Source organism: Artibeus jamaicensis, unplaced genomic scaffold, assembly GCF_021234435.1.
Source record: "Artibeus jamaicensis isolate MK-2021 breed Jamaican fruit bat unplaced genomic scaffold, CSHL_Jam_final contig_387, whole genome shotgun sequence".
NCBI lineage: Eukaryota > Metazoa > Chordata > Mammalia > Chiroptera > Phyllostomidae > Artibeus > Artibeus jamaicensis.
Genome location: NW_026521812.1, coordinates 38,148,643 through 38,170,846, shown reverse-complemented (window position 1 = coordinate 38,170,846; position 22,204 = coordinate 38,148,643). Strand labels below are relative to the sequence as shown.

General features: G+C 38.1%; 1 protein-coding gene across 5 annotated transcripts in view; it reads right to left on the bottom strand.

The window, feature by feature from the left end:
* Positions 1–22,204, bottom strand: part of MDN1 (midasin AAA ATPase 1) — a 149,542-nt gene that overhangs the window by 56,129 nt on the left and 71,209 nt on the right. For all 5 annotated transcript variants that reach the window (XM_037131204.2, XM_053664765.1, XM_053664766.1 and 2 more), the window contains exons 34-53: positions 20,609–20,827; positions 19,725–19,922; positions 18,598–18,806; positions 17,789–17,911; positions 15,736–15,933; positions 14,604–14,711; positions 14,055–14,243; positions 11,150–11,239; positions 10,784–11,047; positions 10,416–10,677; positions 8,970–9,129; positions 8,036–8,152; positions 6,933–7,141; positions 5,903–6,051; positions 5,409–5,620; positions 4,873–5,093; positions 3,625–3,738; positions 2,846–2,978; positions 1,497–1,612; positions 544–677 (exon numbers count right to left, since the gene is read on the bottom strand). In XM_037131204.2, coding sequence (XP_036987099.2) covers positions 544–677; positions 1,497–1,612; positions 2,846–2,978; positions 3,625–3,738; positions 4,873–5,093; positions 5,409–5,620; positions 5,903–6,051; positions 6,933–7,141; positions 8,036–8,152; positions 8,970–9,129; positions 10,416–10,677; positions 10,784–11,047; positions 11,150–11,239; positions 14,055–14,243; positions 14,604–14,711; positions 15,736–15,933; positions 17,789–17,911; positions 18,598–18,806; positions 19,725–19,922; positions 20,609–20,827 — 3,425 coding nt within the window. The remainder of the gene's footprint in view (positions 1–543; positions 678–1,496; positions 1,613–2,845; positions 2,979–3,624; positions 3,739–4,872; positions 5,094–5,408; positions 5,621–5,902; positions 6,052–6,932; positions 7,142–8,035; positions 8,153–8,969; positions 9,130–10,415; positions 10,678–10,783; positions 11,048–11,149; positions 11,240–14,054; positions 14,244–14,603; positions 14,712–15,735; positions 15,934–17,788; positions 17,912–18,597; positions 18,807–19,724; positions 19,923–20,608; positions 20,828–22,204) is intronic.

The window sequence follows — 22,204 nt, the reverse complement described above, 5'->3', positions numbered from 1 at the left end:
GCAAGCAACACATAACAGATGAGTAAGTTGTAGTACGTACATTTAATGGAATATTACTCAGCAATCTGAATGAACTCTTGATATACAAAACAATGTGAATGCATCTTCAAATAACTATTTTGAGTGAAAGAAGTAAGACAAACGAAAATATATACTGCATAATTTCATTTATAGAAAACACTCTAGTAACAGAAAGGAGATAAGTGGATACCTGACTAGGGGTGGAGATGGGAGAGGAAGGGAACACAAAAGAACATGAGGAAAGGTTGGAGGGTAGTGAGTATATGTACAGCATCTTGACTGTGGTTGACTGTCTCACAGGTATAGTCATATAAAACTTTACACTTCAAATACACTCCATTTGTTATATGTCATAAATAATGTCCTCATAAAGCTTTAAAATGTGCATATATTCTAAACTGTTAAGAACAATTACATTTCTCAAATAGTATCTGAGATAGTAACACTGAAGTCAGTCTCATCCCTAAGAATCTTTGTACCAAGACAAATGTGTAAAATAAAATCAGGTATATTTTTCCTTACCTCATTGACATTGGTATCGGATACTGTTCCCTGGGAGGACTGTAGCCAGAGCAGAATTAATGCATCACAAAATTCAAAAAAAGCTGCAAGATTGACCACAATTTCATGGGGCAGGCTGTGATAGCTCTCTGGATCTTGGAGTTAATGTAAATAAAATAAGAACATTCCATCAGATTTAAATTAATCTCTGGACATTTTCAAAAATCAACTGTAATGTGAAACTTAATATTCCCAGTACAAAGGTCAAAATGAAGCAAATTCTTTGCCTACTATTTATTAAACCTTACAGATCAGGCATATATACATACCTATACATGTTCACAGATATCATAATCAATACAATTTTAAACAAGTATATGTTTAAATGCAAAATAAAAACTAAGTGTATATATGTTTGAATAGAGAGCAGTTATGAGAAGATACAAATGAATATACCATTAATATAAGCAGCTCTAAAAGCTGACATCTACAATTTTTTATGTTCCTATACAGTTTGAATTTTTTCCAACAAGCATGGATCTCTTTTCAATTAAAAAAAAAAAAAAGAAGGGCAGAAAACTGTATTTGAACAATTAAAATAAAAAATTTTTAAAAGGAGGGACACAAGAAAAACCTATGATCAAATACTTAGGAGCATGTACTTTTTGAGCCAATAGACCTAGATTTCAAGTTCTAGCTGTTACTTGCTAGAGATGTGACCTTGACCTCTGTGCCTCCCTTTCCTTTTTCATAACATGGAGCCTACATGGCATGCAGTTGTAAAAAGTAAAGGAACCAAGAACGTGCAAAGAGCAGCTCATCATTAGTACTGAATAAGGGCACATGTTTGAAATCAGGCCAGCAAATTGAAAGGAATCAGTAAAATGGCAACAGCTACTGAGTTCGTCTTTCAACTTTGGCAATATTTTGCAATCAGATATGTCACTGAAGAACACGCAAGGCAGTGGTCTTACCTTTATGGAACTCAAAGGACATTCTCAAGACACTATTTCTTAACCTTTTGCCACCAACAGAAACCAAATTTGCTTCAGTAAAAATTCGTTTTTCCCGGTCAAGATATATGACTGTCCTGAAATGAGATTCAGTAACATAACAAACCATAATTGGTAGATAATATTTTTCAAATCTGCTGAATCCTGAAAATCCTTGAAATACCAATCTTCTTCAACCTGACATTCCTCTCCTGCCTCTACAAAGTCTGGACTGGAGAGAGAGAGAGGCAAAGTGATGACAACTAAGTTGAAGCACAAAGGACAGATGGCTGGAGAAAGCTGTGGCTAGGTAGATGGCCAGGCCTCACTCTGTTGCTCTGCCATGATCTGACAAGCTGTGCTGGGAACCCTTAGAATCAGGCATCACAGAGTTAATCTGTGGTGGCAGAAGTTACCTGGGAAGGTCAGGTGTGAGTTATTGGAAGAGGAAACAAGGGGGTCTGCCTCTAAAGTGCTAGTACATATCACACGCATGAATGCGTTCACTTTGGGAAAACTCATCAAAAGCAAGTATATTCATCACGTGCACTTTTCTATAATGCACATTATACTGCAATTACAACATTATTTTAAAGAATTTACTACAGTGATGGCCAATTTAAAAAACTGCTGGTCAGGCCCTGGCTGGGTAGCTCGGTTGGTTACAGCGTTGTCCCAATATGCCATGGTTGCAGGTTTAAGCCTTAGAGCACATACAAGAATCAACCAATGAATGCATCAATAAGTGGGACAATAAATCAGTATTTCTCTCTCTCCCTTCCCTCTCTCTAAAAATCAATCAAAATTAAAAAAAAGAAACACCGGCTTATACAACAATCAGGTAAATTTAAATATGAGTGTGAATGTAAGCGTGCAGGTACTATGTATGTCCCTAGTATTCGAGAATGTGAAGTGATGTGACGGACCAATGACTAAGGAAAAGACAGCTGAGGAACTGGTAGGTGCAAATGGAAGGAGCTGCAGGGAATCAGCCGAGAAATGTGATTATCTGATTATAAAGAATTAACCAGAAAATAAATCCCACTACTAATGCTAAGCTAGTTTATCTTTTAAAACATCCTATTCAATCACTAAGAGCTTGCAAAAATGATAGGAATTTTGACGTCCCAGTCAGAATTACTTCGCTGAGCACAGAACCCAGAGGAGTAGTGGCAACAGAGGCAATCACGTCCACCCCCACCCCCACTCCTCAGGGTCACAAGATTAAACGCACCTAAGTGGTATTTTACAGAGACTTAGAAAAGATATGCTCTTTGAAGCCAGAATGTACAGTGAGGCAAATGATGCCCAGAACAGCAACCTTCACCTACTTATTTGCAATAGACTCTAAGAGGGTAAAGAGCTGCTCAGACTGGTCCGTTTGTGGATCGAAGTCCATTGAACTTCTAATGATGTCCAAAGCCTGCATATTCCATCGAGGGTCCAAAGGAATCACAAATTCATCTGGTTTAAAAACAAAACATAAGAGTTTTGGACTTAACTCCTCATCTGGCAAATTTCTGTTGACAATTTTAATTTGACCATATTTGGTCCTGATGGGGAAGAGGTGGCACAAAGAAATGCTGGTTTCAGCCCATGGTACTAGAAAAGTAACGTTTAACAGCTTTTATACTATTTCCCTTCTAAATACGAAATTTCTACCAGTCCTGAAAATCCATTCCACTGTAGGATATAAAAGTAATCATTAATGGAACATAAACATTCTAACCAATGCATTCATTCACTTGCGAGATCTCACTATTGGTCAGAAAAAAATCAATGGACTTATTAATTACCCAATCATTTGCCATTAACCACAAGAAAACTAACTTAGATGGCAGAAAATAAATGAATACATGTCGTTCTTTGCTTAAAAGCCGTGTCTTTACAACAAGAGGATGTAAACACCTATTGCTGTTAACACCTCCCTGAGCTCTCTTAGCTTAAACCTGGCCCTTCTATAAAGCAGCAGTGATCAGCCTCTGACACTCTCAGAGGTTGTGGAAATCAGAGGGACAGAGATAAGACCAAACAATGATAACATTAATTTAAAGGTGGTTCAGTAAGATGGGTCAGTGGAGCTGAGAGCTAGAAATCAAATCAGGTATACCTGTTATATTTGGTTGTAATATTTTGATGACATTACTAATCCCAGCTGAGAAAGAAGTTGAGTAAAATTTCCTGAGAGATGCAGCACTGGCCTCCAAATGAATCTGAATTGACTCTGTGGGAAAAGGACATACAAATGTTAGTATCTAAAGCAAGCTGTCCAATAAAAGTCGACAATGACAAAAATGTTCTATAGCTGATCTGTCAGAATAGCCACTGGTCACACGTTAGCGGGTGAAATGTGGGCAGCACAACTAAGGGATTGGGTTTTAGATTTCATTTAATTTTAATTAGTTCATATTTATTTACTTTTTATAGTTATCTGTGGCTAGTAGCTATCACATGGAGCAACACGGATAACAATAATTACACAAATACTCTCTACATGTTTTTAGACAGATCACTCGTACCACGGTAATATAAACATTCAGCAGCTCATCTACGAATTCTCCTGGAGCAAAAAGGCTCATGTAAACACAATTACTTTAGGTTTAGGCAACGAGTTCTACCAACAAATTCTATGTCCTGTTATTTTATAAGCTACACGATGTTGTTACTGTTGCTTTTTCCTCTTTTAGGATGGAGCACCCGGGATTAATAAATCTCTTAGGCACTTTTAGGGGAAATGAATTCACCAAAAGCAGCACCTTTACCAGACAAAATGGCTATATAGCACTGGCAGCACAAAAAGCAGGGTGTTCAAACAAACAGAAAGCAACATACTACAGTTCATTTTCCTTTTGGATCTAATAGAAAGGTGGACAGACTCTAAAATGCCGATCACTACACAAGGAAAAAAGTTTCCTTTGGGACACACCTAAGGGCCGATATGTTCCTTAAATTTTTTAGTGCCTTTTTAAAATAAAGATTTTATTTAATTATTTTTAGAGGTGGAGGAGGGATGGGAAAAGAGAGGGAAAGAAGAATCAATGTGTGGTTATTTCTCTCGCAGCTCCTATTGGGGAGCTGGCCTACAACCCAGGCATGTGCTCTGACTGGGAATCAAACCAGTGACCCTTTGGATTGCAGGCTGGCACTCAATCCACTGAGCCATACCAGCCAGGGCACATTCCTTAATTTTTTTTTAACACTTACAGAGACAATAATGCTAGATCACAAATTTCTGGCTGTGAGATCTCCCATATGTAATACTAGCAACATAGTCACAGAACAATACAGCTGCTGAAGAACTAAACAGTGTAAGTGTACATAAATTCACTCATTACACAAATTAAGCCTTTCTACTCACCAAGCCCCTGTGGTATATTCTTGGCTAGATGATAAAGCCACTTAACTCTAAGCATCCAATCTTGATTGGTTGCTCTTTCTATAAGCAATTTAACAGCCATGGCCAGAACATCTGGTTCATCAATCCAAAGAGAATCCATTTCAACTGAACTGAACTGCAAACTCTCAGGGCTAGAGGACTGCATAATTTTCTCTAAGTCTGGCAAGGTAAGAGGCTGGATCCTGAAATGCAATGGAATAGGCAAAGTCAGTATCGGAATGAACTTTCATTTCACACTTCAAAGAACCAGAAAAATAACTTTACAAATGACAACTCAAAGAGATACTGGGGAAAAGGTGAGTCTCCTATGAAGAGGACAGTTAAAATATATACTGAATGAATAACATGTAGGAAGTAGCAACAAACGAAGCTATGACAGGTGGGTAATAAATGGCCACATAACATTCTGGCCTAGCAGGCTAGGTGACAATCATCACCACCAAAAACAACAAAACAGTGAAGACAGTGGGGACACACAGGCTCAGTGCTCTGCTAACCGTGCCCAGCTGCTCGTCTCCATGCTCATCCTGTTGAGGCAATAGGCTAAGATCTGTCCATCACTTCGTACTGTAAAGAGGTGAGAATCTTCCGTAGCAAAGAGAGCTGAGGGCAGAGAATCTGGCCACAGCCCTAAGGCAAGAATGGAGCTACCCCAGGTTTCATGTGCTTGCAGAGAAGAAACATATTTCTCCAGTAAAGCCTGTGCAACCTGGCAGGAGATAAAAACACATGGTGTGTTATGTGCTATTGCCAAAGAATGTACATTACAAGGTAACTTTTTCTTTTTATGATGGTAAATTCAAGAATGTAATATTTACACTTAACCCACTTTTCAGAAAAATACCTGGATACCAGATCTCTGTGAGATAGTAACTGCTGCAGTCCATTCTCTTAGGTCATTCGAGTTATCATTAACAAAAAAGAAATTTTCTTGTACTAAATACTGTACAGTGTGACAACTTAGAAAGTTGTTTCAAACACTTTGTGATACCTTCTGGTTTGCTGTTGAGTGCTGGGAGTGGACATACGCTTCCCAGCACGCTTCAGAAAAGGCTCTGTCTAAACTCAGCCCTCGCTGCAGGTACTGCACAATGAGTAAGGCCGTCTGAATTAGAGTTGAAACAGATGATGTTGAGGTACCTATAAAGAAGAAACATTGCCATCTATGAGCAATAGGTTCTGCAAAATCTCCAATGAAAATGGATAAATTCCACCTTCACATCAAACTCTGTTCCACCCAGATACTTATTTTAGAGAAAGCCTTCTAAGTGGACTCTAGGGACTCTTGGACTTGCAGCAACATTCCTATTTTTTCCCTCTTATGTGACTTCCCTGCTCTCTCTATAACAGTATCTTGTGGGGAAGTGACCCAGATGACTCATTTACAAGTGTGACAAAATAACCTCAAAAAGGACCAGAGCTTTGAAATCTAACAAACCTTCTTTTGAATTCTAGGTGTCATTATTAACTATTTGGCTTTGATGAGTTACTCAACTCTTCTGAACCTTAACTGTAAAATGGAAACACACGTGTTCCAGAACTAATGTACTAAATAAGCAGCCAACATTGTACCTAACACACAGTACTTATTCAATAAATAAAATTCCATTTATTATTCTTACTACTGTTATTACATTGCTTTTTTTGTACATTGAGACATTTAGAAGAAGTAACATCCCTATGTTTTAAGCAATTCAAAGTTCCCTCTTTATTCCACTCTCAAGGACTCAGTGATGATCCCGAACATCGGCAGAACACTTCCCCAACCTCAGTGCCTAAAGCAGTGTTCTGCAAAAGTGTTGGCCTCCAAACACTCGTGTCAGAATGGCCTGAGAAGCTTCTTTAAACTGAATCCTGTGTTTCACCCACATCTGCTGTTAGGGAAAAAAATAGTACCAGGACGTCTACATTTTTGTGGTGATTTCTATTTCCACGTACACTAAATGTGGGACCTCCTGGACTAACAGTCAAAGGGAATGACAGGAATAAATTCTGCAGAGGCCAGAAGTCAAGCACCTTACCTACAACAGCACTTTGGGTCTCTCTGTGTAGAGCCAAGAGGATGTCACATACACTGTCCCCCACCAACCCAAGGCTGTGCAGCAGAACTTTCAGATCCAGGTCATCCAGGATGTTCCCATCCCCTTCTCCTGAAATATATATTTCAAGTCCACGATTCCTCATAGCTCGGGATATTTCACCATGAACAGGATCCATTGAGAGAAAAAGTCTAGTAATACAGCAATTCAAAGGAAAAAATAAAAATAAAACCCCAGTGCAACCAATGGTACAGCTCAGCAAAAACTGGTGAGGCCAAATCTTATTTGGCTCATCTTCAGGGCACTTATCAAGGCAGACACCACTAATTACAAGTTTGCTACTGTCATCTGTACTCTATCTTCCAGTTCCAAAATGCATCATACAGCAAACCAGTTCTCTAAATCTACTTCCTTTGTAACTTGTATATCCAGTGCACCTTTAATGCTATGTGAGAACTTAAAAATTCTTCCTTTCAGATATTCCCCCAAATCAGGCTGTGGTAATTCATCATTTAACTTACCTATAAATAGCAGAAAAGGAAGCACTAAGTTCTCCTGAAACAATTAGATTCATATATTCAAAGTCCAGGAACACCTCCATCTAACTGACATCTCCAAAACTCAATAGCAATTCCCTGCTGACAATCCCCACACCAAACCCTGACCTTTTGCTAGTCTTTCCTTTCTCAATGAACAGCACCCCCATTTACCCCGTTACTCAAGTCAAACATTTAGATGTCATCCTTGCTCCCTTTTTATCAACCCCACAAGTCCACTGGCAAGTCCCATTCATCTGACCCTTCTAGTATAAGCTATCATTATCTCTTCCTTAAACTACTGCAAAGGCTTTTTTTACCATCTCCCTGCTTCTACCCTTCACCACCAATCCATGGCAGGAAGCAAGCTCTGTGTCCCCAGACCTTGGCAAACAGCAGAACCTCCATAAATAACATTGATTGAACCAATGAGTGAACATATTTATGACTGGGTGTGTCAATACAATAACTAAAAAGGTCCTGCTGAATGTCCTCCGCTTCTAGGGAGGTTGTCAGATTCTTAGGCAGAGACATAAGAGGCATAAATACCTGAAATTGGGATGTGGTGTTATGGTGGGAGTGGATCCATCTATCATTCCTCTCTCACTAACTGTGAGGACACCTCCAGGTTCAAGCAAAGCATTCAAACGATCCAGCACTGAGGGGCTGCACAGAGTTCAAAGGGTGGACAGGTTGACATGCTGCCTTGACCCTACTTGCCTCGAACAAGCCTCCCGCTGCCCCAACTCACATCTTCTTTCAGCATACATCATTCCCCTAGAACTGTGATCTCCTTCCCCAATGGTACCTTGGGTGTGTAGCATTTTCACACCCAAGGTACAGTGTCCAGAGAGCCATACAGAGTAAAACCACAAAATATTTGTTAAATAAATAAAATAAATTAAGAAAAATGACAGCAAGTTCCCTGAACTGTTTTTCTCCCCCCACCACTTCCCAACATTATCAAATTCATTGAAAGGTAATTGGATTTCAACTCAAAAACATTCTAAAAAATGTTCCACATAGAGAAACATATCATATGGACTGCAGTAGCTTCTATTAGGCTGTGTAACTACAATAGTTTTATGCTTGCCCTTTACCTTACTTTGGAATCAAAAGTGAATTACCCTGATGCACATTTACTAAATGTGGGTCCTGTGTCAGATCTTCCATTTCAAAAATCTGCATTTAAGAATGACCAGTACTGGGTCATTCTGATGTTAAATAAAACATCTCAAAGATGGCTGGAAATGCAACCAAATTTTGTTAGCCTTCATCTCAGCTCACTAAAATCTTGCAACTGTCTAATAACCAACTACCATTGTTCACCGCAGGGAGAAGTCTACAGAATATGGCTGAGGATGCACTTCTGGTGGAAAAAAACAGTGGATTAAAAATACCAGACCTACTACCTGAGTTTCTACTCTGATAAGCATATCCCAAATTTGTCAGGCTCACTCGTGATTGGGCAGAAGGTCCTTACTTGCAAAAATTAACGTTGTCCATCAAAAGCCAGTCCCCAGACATCAGAGCCCGAACCAACATGCTGTCAATCCACTCGAACGTGCCATGGCTGCAGCCACTGGACGACTGCCTGAGCTTCGCCCCGAAGCTTCGGGACTCGTCCACAAGTTTGGTGAACTCTGAAATGTCACAGGCACAGCTCTTAATTTCAAACCAGGACAATAAAAACAATTTTAAAAATACTAAAAGTTTATTAAAAGAAGGTCAGAAACTTCTGGCTCAATTTTTTAAAGCTTCATAATAGAGCCAATAGGGTAAAAATTTTTTTTTTTTTGGTTTAAACAAGATAGGTAAGAAAATTAGGTTGGAGGACAGAAAATATGTTTTAATGACTTTCTGAATTATTAGAAGCAATTTGAGGGTGATGGAGAAGATCAATAATCTTTATGTGCTATAATTTTTCAAAAAGCAGATGGGAAATAAAGTCTCCAACATATTATTGCATTTATACCAAATGAATGTGCTGTTAGTTGGCATGACACAATCAATGTCATTAAACCAGGCTTCCTTTATAATGCCCATATGATTACAATACCAACTAGCATTTCTTTATAGTGTACACAGCCCATCCCTAGAAACCTTTCAATTGCTCTTTCTTGTTGCAAACTGTTTTATGACTTTTTCATATCATCAGGTAATATACATTAAATTCCTGCTTCTAGCCATGAGGAAATAATAACATTTAGACTTACCCCCCCATTGGGAACAATTAGAAAACTAGGCAAAATATCTGAAACACCTATGGACTTGGACAACGGTGTTTCAGATATTTCCTCTGAAACTCCGGGATTGATTATGGAAATGAAGGATGGGCTGGGGGGAGAGGGGGAAAAATTGAACAACTCCAACAGCATAAACAATAATAAAAAAAATACGTATGAAACTGCTTTCACACACTGGACAAGAAACAACACAGTGCTGTGATACCTAAGGAAAGCGGATCCACAAAATTAGAGAAGTTATGTTTCCATGTTAAATTCCATGTTAAATTTCTTCCACTTTCTATACAAACTTACTAAACAAATCTTAACTATCAATTTAGGGATCTATTCTTCAGTTTAAAATGCTCAATTTCCTGAGAAATTATTAAAACTTTTTAAAAGGCCAATAAACAGTAAGACCAACTTCACATGCAAGTGACTCATCATTACAGCTGGTTATACACAAAATAAACCACCTGCTCAAAAATGACTTTCTTGGTTGCTTTGTTTAGGAGTACCAATTGTGGATACTCTACAACAGCTTCAGTTTACTTCCTAAGACAAAAATTTTCAATTGCTGAGCATTAATCATTATTTTAAAAAATTATGGACATTGCATTTACAAATATATTACCTATAAAGGAACGTTATATGAACAATGGTAAGTACCTGATACACACAACCTAACACACACACACACACACCTGCCTTGGAGTACAAGTTAATTTTATTGTTGAGTCGCTGCATAAGTAATAATACTGCTTCCAGCTTGTTGACAATCTCCACTGTGACTCTTTTACCATCTTCTCCAAGACATTTGGGCTTGTATGTCAGAAGAAAATGACTCCAGGCCCGCAGGACTACTTCTGCATCATCAGCACTGATAAGGAGGCTGTCTCTTAACAGTGCCCTTATGGTGCTCTCCACTTTCTCTACCAGCTGCTTCCAAGGCCGTATAAGGTCAACCTGAAATATCCAAAGCATATGAATTCATAACAGCTATTTGCCAGTCAAAAAATACTGCTTCTTATAGTTACTACCAACACAGAAGACTGTCAATCAGACCATTTACCTGCTCAAATCCACCCAGAAGCTCCGTAGTATCCATTGCACTGTTCATAGCCATGACCTTTAACGTGTGACCAGTAAGTTGTGCCAGGAGTTGGACCAGACTGGTCTTGCCCACAGAGGCTGGACCCACAAGGATGACCATCCAGCTCATCTGCACACACTTCATAACTGACTCCAGGGACTGCAATGACTGGTGCAGAAGTGATAAAGGATGGCGGGACAGGGGAGTAGCATAGCCACCACGGGAAAGAACTGAGTAGCCCAGCTGAAAAGACATGCCAGTGAGACTTCACAAGTGTGCCTAGTAGTACGAGCAGAAGAAATAAAAAAAATGTAAAAGAAGAGAGGATTATCCAGGTCTCCTCACCTGAACATCATAGGGAGTGATATGAAATAGTCTGGTTCCCATGTATGGGTTCGAATGTGAACTAAACACTTCCTTAAATACAGCAATGACCTAGAAGAAGAGGGTACAATCAACACACAAATCACTCCACCAAATTCTGAGTCAAACCTTCTAGAATACACACTTCTTAAAAGGCACACAGCAATTTAAGTCACTATATTGTGTGAAAACTAGTCACGATAAACCCTTTAACCTTTAGAATTTTCTCTTATAAAAAGGATAGATTACATTTAATTCTTCAAAATGAAAGCAAACTGAAGCTCAGAAAAAAGCGGTAACATAATTCTCAAACTATCTGAGATTCCAGTAATAATGTACCATACATTAAAATAAAGCCATGGGATAATACAGCATATCTAGAGATGAAAAGAGAAATTTATGCCCTGGCTGCATTGGGAGCATCCTATGCACCAAAGGATCGTGGGTTTGATTCCTGGTCAGGGCACGTATGAGAGGCAATGGATCGATGTTTCTGTCTCCCTCCTCTCTCCAAAAATAAAAAAAATTAAAAAATCAATAAATATAACTTCAGGTGAAGATTAAAAGAAGAAAAAAGTTTGCTTTCATCATTCAAAATATACAACCTAAAAGAAGACAGAAGAGAACAGCAATATGACTATTGTGAAGAACAATGACTATTTCTTAAGTATGTACTATGTACCAGACATTATAATGGTGCTTTAAAAGAGATTATTTCAGAATCTCATGCCTTGCAAAATAGGTGTTATCTCTGTTTTACAGATATGAATAACAAGATTCATGAGAGTTATATGATCTGCTCATAGTTAGCGGCTGACTTTAAATCTAAGGCAGTCTAACTCCAAAAGCTCTATGTTATCCTTCTAAACACTTTCATAAAATAAAAGCCAAAGTTATTTCTCTAACTGATTTTTTCCAGCTAGCCCCTTCTTAGTAGGAATACTGCTAGAAAACTTTCTATTAGCCTTGTTTCTTTTTTGGATTCCTTTAAAAAATCTACAAGGAGTTGGTGTAAGGGTGGGAAAAGGGGGCGAGGGCAATAAAAAACACCAATATAGGCCACAGCAGCAGGAAAATTCCAGCCATGCAAAGTATTTTCATCAAGTTGCTTATTCTAGCAAAGTGGCAAACACTTATAAAAATAACTGGCCACTAGACTAAGTCAGAAAATAAAAGCAATGGTATTGTAAGTAAAGGGGAAATAATATACAGAACAGTGACTACTGTTAATAATACTGTATTGCCTATTTGAAAGCTGCTAAGAGTCATCCTAAAAGTTTTCATCAAAAGAAAAAAAAAAATTTGTGCTGTATGACAGATGTTAACTAGACTTATTGTGATGATCATTTTGCAATGTACACAAATATCAAATCACTGTTAGACACCTGAAATTAATATAATATTATATGTCCTTTATACCTTAAGATACATACACAACTAGAGTTTGGAAAACATTAAGGGGGAAAAACAAGATAAAATCATAACCAACGTCAAACATTTACTATGGGTCAACAGGCAGTATAGGAGAAAGTGCTCTTTGTCACCTACCCCTGGGTTCAGGCAATTTCTGGTTTTATGTATTATCCACTCTGAAGTGTATAATCTCCTCTCCCAATAATCTATCAGAGGTGAAATCATAAATACTTTCACAATCTACCATGGTGGTTTTACTTAGTTTTTTAAAGTCATATTCAATGTACCTGAACCCTTACAGCTTTTATAGCCTTTCTCCTCCTATTACTGTCTCTTAACATTTTTTCTTCTTCAGAAAAACCTATCTGGTCAATCACAACAACTCTGCACTGGGGGAGTGTTGGGAACCTTGCACAGCCTGTAGTGTCACACCATCTAACCAACATCACTCACCCAACCACTGGCCAGTGTCTGGCCACAACGCACTGTACCTAGTAAGAGAATGAAAAATTTAAAATACTAGCTAATGGTACATGAATTGTGGAACAATAAAGTTATTAAAGGAATGCTACCTGAACATTCTGTCCTAATATAATGACTGAAAGCCACTACTCAATAAATGAGTTGTTAACATCTGACTAGATTCTGAACACCACATAGGACTCTGGGCACTTAGCAGAAAAAAAGGTGTATGAAAGCCACGTGTACTATGGGATGGTCACAGCTTCACATTTCAAGGAGGAGATTACTGCTTTCTAATGCACGGATCTGTGCATTAACTAGTTTTTAAGCAGCTGTGATGTGGCAGAAGAAATAGCACAGTGGAAAGGTCTGGGCTGAGAGCTGGCTCTACCACCTGCTACCTGTGAGACTCCACGACTCTGAGCCATGGATCCTCATCTGTAAGAGGCCATGACAGCACCTCCCACCCACAGCTGCTGCAGGTGTTCAGTGAGGCCTGACTTGAAATACCACAAGTAAAATGCACACATCAATCCAATTTATTACACTGGGAATTCAAGTATTATTTTCTACTTATGAAGGGGTATGTTTTTACTTCTATTCAGATGATCTTCTCTTTATATCTATTTGTACTTTATAGACAAAATACTTATAAAAAGAAAACCCTCCTCTCCTACTGGGTATCACGCACCTCCTCCTCCTGCTTCTTCTTCCCTTTGTGTGTGGAAAGATGTTGGAAATCCAGTTCTCTAGTACAGGAAGTGATGCTGTTTTAGGTAAATTTACAATCATGAGGGTTCAGGTGGATAAACAAAGTGTGTACTCCAAAGCAAACTATTCTATACTGTGAGATCCTGAGGTAGGTAGAAGAATCTTCCTCTAACTTCTAAATTTCCAAGTAGATTTACGAGGTTCATATTTTTTGTGAGTATGCCCCTTTTCTCCCTTAGGAAGAAATGAACTTTCAGATGGAAAGAAACACAAAGAGCGAATGTGAAAGTGTGAAACACACCTTTTCTTTGTCTTCCCTGGTTCTCATTCTTTCACCATAGACCAAAAACACATGCTGACCAGGATCATAACAGCCAGGAGACTGGTCAACCAGCATCAACTGACACCAACGGAAAAGGTCCCGGAGGTTGAATTCCCACGGTCCTCCTTTTTGCCCCCACTTCTTCTCAACAGTCACTTCATGATCAATCTAGAAAGAAAATGCCTTTATTGGAAAACATGTCCCGCTACTGGGCACTGCATTAAGTACCATTAATGTATTATAAATGCATACATAATCTGAAATAGAAATTAACAGGCTTGATTCAGATGTCTCCCCTTTTCTAATCCAGACTTGTAAATGTCAGAAATACCCTGTAAACATTAACACTGAAACATACAATAGCAATGAATTACTATAACCCTCAAGTAGCTTCCCTTCCACTGTAAATTTGTACAATTCTATATAATTTATATTAGACTAGTAATTTAGTAGTGTCCCATGTTCAGAAAATAATAGCTCAATTACAGGCAGGAAAATAAAGAACAATTAATACAAATAGGTACTTACCTGGTTGTTGAAAGCAACCATTTTCTTAACAATATTTTTGTCAATGGCTGGAAACAGAGTACTGGCAATGAACTCCATGTCAATTACCGTAAGGGGGTCCACAAAGACCTATAAAATCCAAAAATAACATGGAGAGATGCAACTTTCTCTTTACTAAACACCAGAAATTAGTATCACTTGTGATGTAAAATTTTTACTTATCCAAACAACACCTTAGTTATACATACATATATATAATTTTTCAGATCTAGAGATATCTTTTCCTGCATTTTTAAGATACAGAATCAAATAATCTTTGAAATACAAACCAACTGAGGATTTCTCCTCTTAGCTCAACTCTAATAAAGAGAAAAAGATGCATGCAATGTATTTTTTAAGTATATTTATTTTTTAAAACATCCGACAAAAATTCTGGATGGCAGGCATACCAGCATACACTTTAAAATCTGTTTGACCTTTCAATATGTTTGAAATGTTTCATAATAAACTATTCTTAGAAGATACTTAGCAAATTCTTAATTATCAAGGAGCAGGGACATTAAACAAAGCTAACATGTAAAGCCACTTATAAACCTCTAGCCTAGCCAAACTGTAGAAAACAGATGTTGGAACAAGGGAATATACACACACACAGACACCCTACCGTCTCTGCAAATGTGAATAAAGGCAATAGTATACCAAATCTGAATTATGGTTGACTTCAGAATGGAGAATACAGATTTTTAATTCTTCATGGTAGTTTTCTGTTCTTTCTCCCCTGTCTTTAATTAAAATGCATTGTTTTCATTACAAAATCCTTTTGATGTCTTAATAGACACTTAAAAAGGTCACATGTTGGCCTTAATCCTGAGCACAGTAATAGTATCCTAGAGAGGGCGGTGACCTTACTCTCCCCCAACTGATAATAATACTCCATGTCCTCTGGGGCAGAAGACAAAGGGATTCACATCAGGAGACAAGTGATGATGGGAATCAGTTGCATTAATATTCATCACATAAAGACATGGAATTGAAAACCAAATCATTAAACTGACTGTCTCATTCTCATAGAGAACCTCCTAATAGCTACACACCACCAGTCGTAACACCTCAACACTCTCCCTGTGGTGTCTATGGTAACAGGAAATCTCACCTGAGTGAATCTGTTAAGAAAAGACCTGGGCAAGCCCTTCCTCCCGCCTCCTTGTCTAAAGGGATTTTGACATCCAAAAATCTTCGTCTTTTCATGCTGTACTTGAAAGCTCATCCCTAATTCAGGAATATAGATTTCTCCTCGATGGTCAAAACAAGCATTGAGTCCTTCCAATACAGACTGAGAGGCCAGGTTGAGCTATATGGAGAAGAAAATACATACATGTGTTATATGTGTTGTGTGACTATAACAAAAAGCAAAGAAATAACATGCATGAAAGACAGTGCTATCTTTAAGAGGAGGAAGCTCAAACAATATTGGTTACATTCTATTTCTTGAGTGATGGACTGATGTATATGCATCCTACTACTGTATCATATACATATTAGATTTGATGTATGTAAATTCTCAGTAATCTTTCAGTAAACAAAATAAATGACTGAATTTTTAAAACGTAATTAAAATCTCTAAAATTAAACAGTATCTATTATGTGTACCATATTGACCTTCTTTATAAATAACAGCTTACCAAAAAAAGGCCAATATATAGATATCTCATTTTTGCACTCTGAGATTTTAAAAGATGAGGAAAGATAGCTCTTTACCCACACACAGACAAGTAAATAACTTTCCCAGCTCAAATACTGAATAAATCTCTAAATGAGAGTAAAAGTCATGGTATAAACTACATAAAGTGGATCTACATAGCTGTCTTTCACCAACAATTTTGTGAACAAGAACAAATACAAGACTTTTGTGCCAAAAATGAAAAGAGCTGAATGGAGGTCTCCACAGTGGGTTCAGAGCTCAGGGATGGCATGAATGGGTGGTTTTAGGAAACATGGAAAAACTCAATTGGATCAATAAAATTCAAATGGGCAAAACCCTAACTATGTTAGAATTTCAAATGTCGTATTTACATAAGCACTACAAAGCACAAATTCCACTGGATATTTCCAAACAGGCTAAGTTCTAAAAGCCGCACTGAGGTATGACTGACTGCAAGTCCAGAATGCCTTGTGGTCCCTGGATGAATTTTCACCCACTGGAGTGAAGTCTTAAGCTTTAAAACTAGGCACTCCCTTTTCCTGAAAAATGAATCTTGTATTGCACATCTTTTTCAAAAAAAATTTTGGGAGAGGGAACCCTCTCCTTAATATGTCCCCTAGCAGCTCAGCAGAAAAGGAGTGCCCCTGGGGTGGGGTGGGACGGGAGTAAAAGACAGAAAACTGTACTTGAACAATAATAATTAAATAATTTTTAAAACAACAACAACAATAATAATAAAAGGGGGACAACAACAATAATAATACAAAGGGGAATGTCCCAGCATGTCCTCGGACTTCAGATGAAAGGGGCCCGAACCTGGCGAATGCTGGGGCCTGTGTCACATCTCACCCGTCCCACTTTCACGACTCTAATTGCCTAAGCACCCTACCACTCCCTAGCCCTTTCCTCAATTTACATGGCACATCTCACTCTGACTTGACTCCTTTGGCCACAGACTTAATTTTTAAATTTTTTAAAATCACTTTCTCATATCTCAAGCTACCTGTGTGTCACTGATATTTAGCATTATTCACAGGTCTTATAATGTGCTGTTCTGGTCAATAATATTTACCCAATATACACACATAACACTGATCATTTCCTCGCAATTTCTGTATGTTTCTTCTTAAGACAACTTCCCCCAGTCTCTCTGTTGCACTGGTAAAACATGAGGTGGTTGACACTGTTTGAAAACACCCATGAAATAAGTGCAAAGAGCATACCTGCCAGAGCCTGTAAGAAAACACTAGCTAGGAAGTAGTTTTGTCCTGGAGGCTACTTACAAAAGTAGGAAAGTTTGGAGGTAATACATATAGAGGAGCCTCTAAATGTACCTTCCAATAAATGACTATTTTTATTATTAAAAGAAACCATGGAGGGTTCTTTTCATTTGTCTTTAGGCAATAGCATGACCATCCACTGAGAAATGTCCTAGAGCTACGAAAGGCATGACTGCTCTTCACACATGAGACCCCGTCCACGGCACGATGGACAGTCCCCTCACCTCATCCAACACAACCCAGTGACCAGCCTTCAGAGCCGCCAGCAAGGGGCCATCACGCCAGGCAAACTCTCCTCCCTTGCCACCTTCAACGGGTAGATCTGCTCCGAACAGGTCTGTGATGTCCTTTGAGGGAGAAGTGAGAAAAAGCAAAACTTACATAAAAAATTAACTAGATTCCAAGAGCCAGAATGTAAAATACTACATTCTTGGGCCTTGTGCCTCTCTTCCTTCTTACTCCCAAGACAGAACTAATTAATAATTCCCTCAGCAATCTCCGCCAGGAGCCCAGACACGCCCACAGAACCTTCTCACCACAACGCCCCAGTGTCAATGCCTGGAGCTGGAGCTCCATGTCAGTACTTCTCAGCTGTGGCTGTACCTGGAAGTTAACTGGTGGGCTTTAAAAAGAATATTAAAAACAAAACCCAACAATGCCCACACTCTGCTCCCAGACCCCATTCCAAGAGATTCTCATTTAATTTGTCATCTCTGTTCCACATTTTCATAAGATTGTTTAATGGTTATTTTACTTCTACAAATTTTTATTTTAGAAAGGACTGAAATAAAAAGAGGTTGTATTACAATAAATACTGATGTGGGTGATTCTCAAAAGATGGATTAGAGTAAAACATCCAGAGTATTATTACAGATGTCAGCTATTAATGAATTCAGAAGAAGAATTAGTTTGGAAGATCAAGTTGCTGTGCTCTTTTATAACCAGAAAGTATCTGGGATACTGAAAATGTCGTAACTACTCCTGATTAGGAAACTGTAAACATATGAATGTACTCCCTCTGCCTATGACTTACCGTCTGCTCTGACAAGTTGATTCGAACAAGGTTGTTGCCTGAAGCCTTTGCTAATGCGCCCACCAAACTTGTCTTGCCCACACCAGGGGAGCCCTCCAGGAGAATGGGTTTGTTCAGTTTCATAGCTCTTAAGAGCCTCTGGGCATTCATGGCTGTGGTGGCAGCACTGAGGGCATAGTCGGCAATATTATTCCTGTGCAGGACAGGTCCTTAAGTGGAGGGGAAAAAATCCACAGGTAAGCTGGACATCACCACATAACATATACATACCAACCCAAGACTATAAGGATCCACCAAGTGGACTATCAGTAAATGAAGTAGCATTTGTAGTGTAATGCTCAACTCTATTTCAACATTTCCCCACTTTGGGGCTCATAAAATGCTTTACAGAAAGAGCCAGCAGTTGTGCCTGATGCACAAATCTCTCCATCTCTTATACCTACACACATGCCTACTACAATAGGTCTAGCTGCAAGCACTATCTTTCCTATCACAACCTATACTTGGAAGTACTACAGGTATCTGAACAATTTACCTTTATAAGTAGGTATTTTTCTAAAAGTCAAGTGGAAACTAGGCATGTAGGCCACATGGTTCCAAATTAAACAATCTCATCCAAGGTTTTAGGCTACCAAGATAATTCAGGATGCACCCCCTGCATTTCCCAATTAATCATTCATTTGTTCATCCATTCACTCAATCAAGACATTTTCTGAATGTCTATGACTGCTAAGCTACATGTCAGATGCCAGGGACAGGAAAATGGGTGACACCAACTTTCCCTCAAGGATTTACACACCTACTTTTGCAAAAGCTGATAAGGTTCTAGAGTTGGTACATAGGAAAGCTCTTATTTTGAGCACCAAATATTAAACAAATACATGCATTTTTACAAAACAATTTAGCCACAGATTAAGGACTATATTTTCCCCTAATTTTTATATGCTTCTATGTTTTGTGAATGATTGTATGTTTTAGCCATTCAAAAAACTATGGTTATGCCAAATCAGATTCTAACTCAGGTAACTAGTTCGAAAATAATCATGAACATGACACACTAAAACAAAAAGTCAAGTATCTATGATGTACAAGAAGAGAATCCTCATTTATTTAAAAATCACTCTTACCTCTTGATATAAAAAATGGATGAATTCCCCAACGGTTATCTATGCCAGTGAATTCTTTGGTTTTGAATCTGTCATAAATCTTCAATTCATTTCTCTGACATTCAGTAAGTCGGACTACCTTGGAAATTTTCTTGATTAGGAATTTCAGACATTCTTTGCGAGCCAAGAGAGCCGTACCAAACCCAGAGGAAGTGACCCCTAAAAGATAGACAAGTCCATCAAATAACACAACACCAACCTTCACCACTCAGCAGGAGCTCTGGGCAGGTTCCTAGGGAAATGAAGCCCTAGCTGAATGACAGCCGAATCACAACTGCTAATGTAAGCTGTCTTAAGGAAGAAGTCTGGCTTCCCTCTTTCCACAATTTATAGATCATCAATTCAGCAAAGGGTATTCAGGAAGCACTCCAGACACTCCATGATAAATCAGCATGGAGATATGAATAACTAATGTGGTACTACTGATTGTTTTGATTTCTATTTCTAATCTTAATAACTGAAAAGCCAGAACTTAGATACTGAATTTTATGACACTACAATAAATTTAAGACCAACTAAAGGATTCATACCCATTAACTACAAATGACCCTTCATGTTAAGAATTATCCAGTCTTTCAGAAGCGAGGGCATTTCCAAAAGTCTTCTTTCTATTCATAATCATCATTTCATGTTTACTAAGTCCCTTGCCTATAAGCAATGAGAGGTTTTTGGCATATCTTTTCTCAAGATGAGTTAAAAAAAAAAAAAAGGAAAGCCATTTTGAGCCTTGGAAATATTAAAGTAAGTGATTCTATAAAGTAGCTGGGTAAGAGGTCTAGGTTTGCTACATTTTAAAACTCCACTTGGAACCCCTTGTCCCCACCAGCTAATAACATACAACATACCTGAACCTATTCCATCTATGTACACCAAGCATGCAGCATGGACAAGAGATGTCACAGTGGAGAAGGTCTCTGGTCTTTTCAAAGCAGCTTCCTCTGCCATCGTGTTCATGAAGTTAACCCATGACAGGATATCTCTGATACTGACCACACACTTTCGGCCAAATTCCTGGTGGGTCAGCCAGTCAATGAAATCCAGCATCACTTCAGCTACATCAGCCCCTAAGAAACCCGGAAGTAAGTGTGTACTGTTTACAAACACTCTAGAACAGGAGACTTGTTTTCTGGGACCCACAGATGGCCAAAAAGCAACCCTGTGATCCTTGAAATGACAACTACATGCAAATCTTGGGAAATTCACATTAATGTTTTTTCTACAAAGGGGGTTGGTCCATAGCTCTTACTGTATTCCCAAGGGGTTCATGTACAGCATTCCACATATAAGAAATTATACCCTGTAAACTCAAAAAATAATAATGTGGTTCATGTTCAGACACCATTTTGAAGACACAAAGATCTTAGAAAATATACAAATTTTACTATATTACAAAATGACTGTCTGGAATGGGGAATACCACATTTTTAGTGGCACTAAGGCCAGAGTGTTTTTGTTAAATCAAAATTGAGCAAATTACAAAATTCATAAATTTTGTTTCATGATTTAGGTTAAAAGGCTATTCTACTTGTCACAGTTTCATGTTGTAAAATGTTTTGAAATAAAATACTTCTTAAATAGTTATAGATTAAAGCACTGTCGATTAAATTTAGTATAGCATTTTACATATATAACTTCTGAAGTCAATAGTAAACATTTATCTAAAAAGAAAAAATAAATAAAAAGTATAAATACCAAAGGATTTTTTTTAAAAAGAAAACACGATAGGAGGAATTGGGACTGTTATAATATGAAGAGACTACTCAACAACATTCTTAAAGGCTATACTGAGAAATGGTTAGAAGAAAACTAATTGGTCAGAACAAAAAATACTAATTACAAAAAAACCCCACATATCTTTAGAAGGAACTTAAAATGACAGCTCAAAGTGAAAAGTCCAGTAACAATGAGGAAAGAAATTAAATGCTGTTTCAACTAGATATTAAATGAGTACCTGAGTCCACATTTCAGAAGTGAAATAAATTTTAGTTACATCAACAGCTTAATAAAATGGAAAACTTTATCCGCTGTTAGAGAGGAACTGAACCATGACTATTAAACACAAAGAAGATGAAGTAGACGGGTTCATGTATGTATTTTTTACAAAAAATATTAAAGGGTAACATAATATAGAAAACTATGTGATAGATGTAACAAAGAATATTATCCCAAAATAAATAATGATTACTGGTGCAGCTCACTGGGTTGGAGCACTGTCCCATAAACCAAAAAGATCATGGGTTTGATTCCTGCTCAGGGCACAAACCTGGGCTACAGGGTCAGTCCCCAATTGGTACATGTACAAGAGGCAACCAATCGATGTTTCTGTCACATCAATGTTTCTCTCCCTCTCTCTCTTCCTCCTTTTTCCTCTAAAATCAATGAGCATGCCTTCAGGTGAGTATTAAAAAATAAGTCCATGCTGGAAGGATTACCAATGAGGC